The sequence below is a fragment of the Puntigrus tetrazona genome, chromosome 18, assembly GCF_018831695.1.
Source record: "Puntigrus tetrazona isolate hp1 chromosome 18, ASM1883169v1, whole genome shotgun sequence".
Lineage (NCBI taxonomy): Eukaryota > Metazoa > Chordata > Actinopteri > Cypriniformes > Cyprinidae > Puntigrus > Puntigrus tetrazona.
Genome location: NC_056716.1, coordinates 7,297,741 through 7,307,199, shown reverse-complemented (window position 1 = coordinate 7,307,199; position 9,459 = coordinate 7,297,741). Strand labels below are relative to the sequence as shown.

Here is a 9,459-nt window from a genome sequence, read left to right as displayed (position 1 = left end):
TAAATAAATATATAAATAAATAAAACATTGGGTAATACATTCCCAGTAACTAAATTAAACTGAAGCTTCAATTTAGCTAGAGCAAAAAATAAATAAATAAGGATAACATGTGCAGCATACTGATAGACATCTGACACCCCTTGACACATTTTGTACTATCTTGTCCATAATGTTCACAATTAGGAAAAATCGGTGTAAGTCGCAAAGCAAAATAAATAAATAAAAATTGAGAGGTGCAGTATGTTAACTGGGAAGGTTCCTGTGAACTTGCCTTCATGAAGCGAACAGCAGAATTTTGCAGTCTTCGGACGACTTTCCATCAACGCGATGTTACCGAAAATTTCCATTCTTTCACAACCCATGACTCTTTAAATGTACAGGCTATATAAAACTCGCAATGCGAATGCGGCGTCCTATGTGAATTAGCTGCACTATAGAGGAATTTGTCTTGATATTTTATTTGAAAAGCTCAGAGAGACTACGTTCTGCAGTATAAACATATAGTCTATGATCATATCTATCTCAAAAAGAACAGTGATCTACCGAGTGAGGGCTTTTAAAGTGGTGTTATTTCTTAAAAAAAAAAAAAAAACTTATAAATGCATAACGCGATTCTGAACAGCATCTGCATTTCCATAAACCAGCTGTTTGTTTATTAATGTGGAAATTATAATTAAATTAAATTAAGTATTTACATATTACTGGATGATACAGCGTATTTAATATAATGTTAAAATCGTTTTGTATTGTGCGAAAAAGTTATCCATGCTAACGTGCTCTAAATATGCTATTTTAAACAAGACTATTATAGTAATTGACTATAATAATAATAATAATAATAATAATAATAATAATAATAAAAATAAGACTATAAACGAGCGTTACTTAATAGTGATATAGTTGGGTATATGTCGGTGAAGCCCACCTCAGCAGAGCTGACAGTGGGAGGGACACTGGGCGGCCCCTGAGTGACTCTGGCGAGCTCATGCTCAAGAGCCTGAGAGGAGCTGATAGAAACAGATAAGTAAAAGCTCAACTCCTAAAGGAAGAACAAGAGGACAGGATCTGAGGGATCTGAATAATTTCTTTTCCCTGCAGTATTCAGTTTTATGGTGCGTAGTATTTTCACAGGAGTAGTGCGCAATTAGGCATAGCCAAAGAGAAAGAGGGATCAAATCTGCAGTACAAGTGGTTATTAGTATATACGCAGCGTAAAAACAAAGTATTTTTGTTTGTGGATTTTGACTTGCCCGTAAAGAATGACTGCTGAAGTCCAGCAGCCCTCCGTGCAGCCCCCTGCTCACAGTAGCCCAATGTCGGAGAAACCGCACGGACAGACGCCTGTGATGGAGACCTCCTCTTCCTCCTCCAGCACCAAAACAAAAAAGACGAACGCTGGAATCCGTCGTCCGGAAAAGCCCCCTTATTCTTACATCGCTCTTATTGTCATGGCTATCCAGAGCTCTCCAACCAAACGACTGACTCTGAGCGAAATTTACCAGTTTCTCCAGAGCCGCTTTCCTTTTTTTAGAGGCTCATATCAAGGCTGGAAAAACTCGGTACGTCACAATCTGTCTCTGAACGAGTGCTTTATTAAGCTGCCCAAGGGTCTGGGCAGACCCGGGAAGGGTCACTACTGGACTATCGACCCTGCCAGCGAGTTCATGTTTGAGGAGGATCTTTCCGTAGGAGGCCGCGGGGATTCAGGCGCAAATGTCAGGCGCTAAAACCTTCCATGTACAGCATGATGAACGGACTGGGATTCAATCACATACCAGAGTCCTATAACTTTCAGGGGGGCGGCGGGGGCCTGTCTTGTCCTCCAAACAGTTTACCTTTGGAGAGTGGGATTGGGACGATGAATGGACATTTGGTTAGCAATATGGAAGGAATGGGCTTAACAGGACACTCCATGTCCCATCTATCAACTAATAGTGGACATTCCTATATGGGCAGTTGCACGGGATCATCGGGAAGTGAATACCCCCACCACGACAACTCTGCATCGCCGCTTCTTGCCAGCGGGGGAGTGATGGAACCGCATGCCGTGTATTCTAGCACAGCCTCGGTCTGGCCTCCAGCGTCCCCGGCCTCTCTAAACAACGGGGCGTCTTACATCAAACAGCCGCTCTCTCCGTGCAACCCTGGAGCCAATCAACTGCAGCCCAGCTTACCCCACACACTCTCTGGAACAGTCCTACATGCACCAGAATGGCCACGGAACCACTGACCTTCAAGGTGAATGTTTTAAAGATAATTTGACTCGACTGACGTGTTTGACAAATAGTTGATCTAGTTATTTTATAATATATATTTTTTAACATCTGCAGCTAACAATTGGCCAGCTAAAGTATAGAGCATGACGACACATATATGCAATTATATCTTCCCCGTCAGTTAGTACACTTTGCTATTTTTAGAGAAATGCACATAGAATCACCACATTTAATAAAAACAATTCATACAATTTATACAATTTATATTTCAGAAAAATAACACTAGACCACAATACCAGTCATTACGGGTATTTTTTTTTTTTACTGAGATTTATCCATGTATGGTTTGTTAGGATAATACAATATTTGGAAACATTTGGTATTTTTTCTTTAATTCAACAATAGCTGAATAAGCTTACAAAATTGTAGACTGGTTTGACATTTCAGGGTTCAAGATTTAATGCGATGCAGAAATATTTTCCCGTGGAATTCACGACTTAAGAACAGTCGAACGTTCATCTATGTGACTATTTCTTTATAAATACTACTACTACTACTACTACTACTACTACTACTAATAATAATAATAATAATAATAATAATAAACACCAAAATAGCATTAGCCAATAATGTTTAGCAGGCCACCCCAAACAGACAGGCAAGCAGAGCCTTAAAGTCATTAATAAAGAACTTAAATGACGAACTAAACTAAACCATAGCGATGTTAAACTAAGTGTGAATTTCCTGTAGTTTTGTAATAACGCAGTATTTAATTTTCTGTCCCCGCAGGTATACCGCGCTATCATTCCCAATCGCCCAGCATGTGTGACAGGAAAGAGTTTGTCTTTTCTTTTAACTCCATGACCTCTTCATCACTGCACTCACCAGGGAGTAGCTCGTACTACCACCATCAGCAGGTCTCCTATCAGGACATAAAACCCTGTGTGATGTGACAGCATTTCTACAGTCAAATATTCTATGCTACGACGAGAAAGAGCGCAAATAGACATGGAGTGGTCCGTGAATGGCTCTTTTGTAAAGCATCGTGGAATACGGAATTAAGAATTGCCGTTTATTACTAATCAGAACTTGGCAACGGAATAGCATTGTTAGAAAACTACAAACTCAATAGAGAAGCACTTAAGAAAGGTCGATTCACTATCTTTAGATATTTCAAAATGGAAAACAAATGCAGCTTCAGATCTCTGCGAAGGTCGGGGAAAAAAAACAAAATCAAATGAATCTCGTTTCCGATGACTGCCACATTTGAGAGCCAAAGAGGAGTGAAAATCTCTGATGTTGATGCATTGTTATTAAACTTTAATTTGAAAAGTTTGAATGTTTTCCATAATAATGTTCATTTCGCTTTAAAAGGTGAAATCGTAAGAAAGTGAAATGAAGGCACTTTTAAACCTAAAGCGCAACCTATTTATTCATTCCATATGTTTAATGTTTGGCTACAGTCGTAGCCACAGTATTGACCGCTTTATTGGCAATATTTGCCCAATGTAACATTAAGGTTAAATATAGGCACTGTTAGTTGTTTTTTTTTTTTTTTTTTTGTACGTAGGCTATCTATACGGACACGTCTTATTTCTTAAGCACTGTATAAACTGTACATTGTATAGAAAACATTTCTTTTCTTTTCTTTTGTTTTCTTTCGTTTCATTTAATTTAAACATTAGTCGACGCAATATTTCCGTTCTGCTGAAAATTAAGGGAAAAACGTATTGAAGATTGCTATACTTGTTCAAATGCTAGTTTTGTGGATTTGATTTGTACATTGAATCCTAGATTTGTGGACTGGATCTCTGCATTATTCATTAAACCAGCAATTACATTTTTTTTGACTGTAGAGTTTAAAGACATATAGGCCATAATTCAGAGTTTATATTGCATAATAAAAATAGGGCAAACTACAAAAACACAATAATACCCTTGGTGTTTTTTTTTTTTTTTTTTACCAATTTAAGTTAAAATACACTTTCAAAACCAGCTATTTTATAATTTATTAATATATCATAAAATAGAATATTGTACAAATTATTTTTTTCAATAAATCCTATTTAATACAGTTGTCTAATGCAAGAAGCAAAGATGTGGATTTACTAACAAATGTTGTTTTGGTGAAACTGAAAAGGCTGAAAATATTCTATAAAGTAGCATTTCCATCTTACAGGAAAAGATAGATAGATAGATAGATAGATAGATAGATAGATAGATAGATAGATAGATAGATAGATAGATTCCCAAGAAACATGATCTCAAATCCAGTGTAATAAATTTAGAGTTAAAGGACCGTAAAAATCACAATTTTGTAATTATTTACTCACAATCATGTCTTCTAAATCTGTATAAGATTCTTTAATTTGTTGAAGACAAAAGAAGATATTTTGAATAATGGTAATGACACCACTCTTTTCATATTTTGAGATGTGCCTTTAAGCTTTACTTTCACTCACTTTGTAACAAACAATCTTTTATTACTATTATTAAAACATACAATTTAGACATTTTTATAATTATTATTATTATTATTATTATTATTATTATTATTAAATTTACTGTATGGACATTTTGTTATAATATTTCACTAGGGCAATGTGTTTTATGTGGGTTTCTTGTGTTTTAGAGATATGTAAGTGCATGTATATTGTTTATTGTATGTTTTATGCCGTTGTCAAATATGAATTTCTGTCCAGAACTTCTGTACAGACAATAAAGCAAAGTAAGGTAAATTAAAGTAAAGTAATATTTCAGTAGCCTAATCTTGTATATAGCTAAATATTGCTACATCATCAATATAAAAACCATAATGGAACTGTTTGGATTATACTAATAATAATAATATAAGGATAACTCCTAGTGACGTCTTTAGAAAAGAACCGTTTTCTTATCAGAAGTATCTGGAAAAGATACCCCCACCCCTCTCTTTCTCCATTAGGCAATGTTTATATACTATAAATATATAATTCAAGTTTTTATTTTTTTTAGCTATAACAGTCTAAAATAAGAAAACAAGCAGTTAAAACAAATCCGTATTGGCAGTGCATCGGTTAATCTTACAGCGACCCTCAAGTGAACACAATGTTGACCCCTGCACGAGCAAACACACTCATCTCAAGCCATGACCATGAGCTGAACTCGAAGATTTCCATGCATGTTTACATGATCTCAGGGACCACACATAAGCAAAGCTGTCACACTTTTTATTCAGTGAATGTTTCTCAGGGTAAGTGTACAACTGACACCCAACTTACAGCTGCAGTAATGCAATTTTCATATTGCGATATTGACAAAAATATAATATTTAAATATTTTGTGGGATTTTATCGATTACAGTCATCAGACAATATTTTGATGTTATTGTGCTAATATCTTATATCTTATCATTCTGTGTGGTGGTCAGTTCACTGATAGAGATGAATATTTTCCAATAATTAAAACAAATCATTTTTAAGTTTTTATGTATTTTAACCTTCATAAAGCATTTTTTCTCAAAGTGTCCATTGTTTTTTGAATACAGATTTTTGAATGTCATTTAAATTGTTTAAATAATAACATATACTATGAATGTAAAATTAAAACCACCAGTAGGTGGCAGTAAATCACTGTAAATCAGTGGTCCCCAAACACTTTCTTGGAGTTCCCCCAACACTGTACATTTTGCATTTCTCCTTTGTCTAACGCACCCATTTCAGGTCTTGGAGTCTCTACTTATGAGTTGAATATCTGAATCAGATGTATTTGATTTAGGAAACAGAAAACATGCAGCGTTGGGGGGCCTCCAGGAACGTGGTTAGGAACCACTTGCTGTAAATAAGCTAGTCATTGCAATTGAACACAAATAATTAAAGTGTTGCTCAGAGATGCAAAATAATGCTGTGGTTGTGTTTGGTAAATGGTTTTTAAAAGCAAGGATGTATTTTTGAAGTAACTAAATTCAATTTTACTGTTTGTATGGGCCGATATCAGCCTAGTAGCGAAACGTCGGCCTCATTATCTAAAAGATCTAATAAGTGTCAGCCAGGCTTGGCTGATATAACTTGGTCAGTGCTTTCAGTGGCCAATGCCGTGCTTATCTGTTTGCCCGGACCAAGTCATATATCTCTTAGCAAACAGAGAGAAGACACTCATCCCTGCAACATCTGCAGATTTTAGGTAATATTTCACTGTGACACTTAAAATGTACTAGTAAAGCTTTCAGTGTGCTACAGCACAGTTGATTAGACTGGGGCTCATTTCCAACTTATTAGGTAACAGTCACTGTAGCAAAGGCCACCTTGAATAATAAGAAAGGCTGGGTTGGGAAATAGCAGTGTACCAGGTGTGTCAGTCAGAACATGACAGAGAGGGAAGTGATTAACCTGAACTGGTTTAATTATTAGCTTACACCTTAAACAATGCCTGCTAGTATGCAAAACACCCTCCACCTACAGTGAAAGCATCAGCAGTGAATCAACTGGCTCTACAGAGAATTAATGCAGAAGAATTAATTTCGTCCAGGACAGGAACAGTCAGTTTAAGCCTTTAGGAGTGGTGGTGAGCAAATAAACAGTGACTGGTAGAGAAGCAGAGTATAAAAGGCACATGTATGTGATTGATACTGGGTAATGTTCTGACTTTAGATTATTTGTGCCATGTCTTGATCAGATGGGAGTGTAACATTTGAACTGTACAGGTATTTGGTGTGGTTTGCCTGCAGCAGAAAAGCAGCAGCACTCTACTATAAGTAATCACAGCATTAAGACACAAACTATTGACTCCTCCCCTCACATAAAGACATAACAATGTGTAAAAACATAATGTAATCACAAACTGACATACATTATTTCACTAACAATAACATCTTTAACATTTTACTGGCATTATTTGTCAACATGGTATATAGCATTCTGAACATACACTATATTGTATACAGTATTTGCTTACCTGCCTTGACTTGAATATGAACTTAAGTGATAACTCATCCATAGGATTCAATATGACGTCGGTCCACCCTTTGCAACTATAACAGCTTCAACTCTTCTGGGAAATCGCTGTCCACAAGGTTTAGGAGTGCGATTATAGGAATTTTTGGCTTCACTTTGTGAGTTCACACGCTGATGTTAGAAGAGTAGGCCTGGTTCTCAGTCTCCGCTCTAATTCATCCCAAAGGTGTTCTATCAAGTTATATGTGTCAGGATCTGTAATCTGCCATGCCTTATTTTCGCCACTTGATGGTGCCAATTTTCCTGTGTTTCTTTCTCTCAGCTAATTAGGTTTATTAGTCCCAGCCCTGTCTAGTTAGCTTCCCTATTTAAGTGGCTTTCTTTTTGTCATTTGTGCTTGGTTATTTTTGCTTGCTGGTGCCCTTTTGGCTTATGTGTAAGGTCTCTTGATTCATCTTTTTCTTAGAATTTTTGTCCTTGGGCTTCTAATATTTTTTTGGTCTACTCTTGAGAGAAGTTATTTTGCCTTTTGGAGTATTTTTCTGTTTGGACTGTTATTTTTTTGCCGTGGAAATAAAAGATATTCTTTTTTTTTTTTTTACTTTTTGTGTCTCGCATTTTGGGTCCAACACTTTGGTGGGAGAGTATTTTATTACGGCACTAGAGACCCATGTTCAAGTCCCGGTTCTGACAATATTGATCTGTCTGGAACAGTGATAGAAATAATGGCGGTATAAATAAACTGTGTTACTAACTGCATTATTTTTCACAGTAACTAGTAATCAAACTAATTACTGTTTCCCCTGTTACAATCTTACCATTACTGATAATAATATGCGGCATTACTATAAATTATTATAGGCCTAATAATATTAGCCTATAATTTTATTTTTAAGTTCATCTAAATGGATGCACAGTGTGATGTACCTGTATATGATGCACCATAAACTAGTTTGAAGGTGCACAGGTCACCGTAGCTTTGTTTCCCAAATGCAAAGAACAGTTATTATTGGGCAGGGCACTATATAACTTTCTCCAACTCAATTACATTTAGTCTGACTCAATAAGCTTTTGGATGCCCCGGCATATCCATTGCCTGTTGTTTGATGGGAGGTCAGTACTAATAGTAAGGTAAGTGTTACGTTGTATGTGTGTGCGCTCTTTGGTTTGAACATATTTCCTTTTTTTTAAATGTAGTTTTATTTTTTTTATGTATTGATTTGGAGATTCAATGTGTAAGGCTCCCCCTTTTCCTGCAGAATGGAATCCAGAGGCCCTGGTCGAAGGTCAATGCGTGTTCGGTCTTTTCTTTGCGTCTCGTTAAAAATCACTAATATTTATTAATCTTTTGGGTTTCCAATTATAGTACTGACTCCAATCCTTTGTGATTTTAGTTATATTTATTAAGTGTAACTGCTGATCCCTCAAGTTGTGATTTTAAATTTGGATCATTAATTAACTATAATATTTCCTAGTTTCGATTTAGGAGTCTGGGTGGCTTAGAGACCTTGTTTAGCCAGAACAGACTCACTACATATCTGGGCTAGTCCAGGTCTTAGTCAGAGGCTACCCCGTAGATCGCTTACCTTAATGCAGCCATCTCCTCGATAGACTTAAAAAGAGTCATTTTTTATGTGTTCCCTAAGTAATAGCATGCTAAGCCAGTTTGGTGGCCAGAAGTCAAGATCTCAAGACGGCTCCATCCATCGATCGTTGATCTGACTCACCCTAGCACGCCAATATTGCGGAAAACCTCAGAAGTCACTAACCTATTAGAAAAGTTATTTCAGACAATATTATAAGTTAACCAAGATTAACATTTATTTTGCCAGGCAAGAACAGTTTCCAAATTGGTATAATTGATAAACATTTGCACAACTGATCAGCAGTACAAAAATAACACAAAACTAAATAAAACAAACTTAAAAGGTCAGTATACCTGGTCTTTAAAAAGTACATAGTGTAGTGTATGACAACATACACCACACTACGGGCCGATCTGGCTACAGAATCGCGCCTTGTTGTGTTTTGTTCCTTTCCTTATATACTCAGACCAGACAAAGAGACACCAAATGTAGTTATAAAAACCTTTTGGTGTTTAGGTTCCCGTGCTCCATGGTCACACTTGGCCGGAACACGTTCAGAGTCCCAAAAGGAGGACACACCTCCTTCCCAACAGAAAACAGTTCTATCAAGTTCTTAATCTTCTCCATAATATAAGTGATTAATGTGAAATTGAGACCAATTTACCAATTGCACTGAGACCTTTCAAATGAGACCAAACATGAGAGTGAAGAACAATAGGTTCATAA

The 9,459-nt window shown here is 36.4% G+C and overlaps 1 protein-coding gene across 1 annotated transcript; it reads left to right on the top strand.

Moving 5' to 3' along the window:
• The first annotated feature begins 995 nt into the window (after window positions 1-995).
• On the top strand, window positions 996-3,551 carry LOC122362582 (forkhead box protein F1-like). The gene is given in 4 exon segments (XM_043264115.1): window positions 996-1,671; window positions 1,674-2,173; window positions 2,175-2,238; window positions 3,006-3,551. Coding segments are annotated over 4 exon segments (1,140 nt in total). The 5' UTR covers window positions 996-1,259; the 3' UTR covers window positions 3,170-3,551.
• The last annotated feature ends 5,908 nt before the right edge of the window (window positions 3,552-9,459 follow it).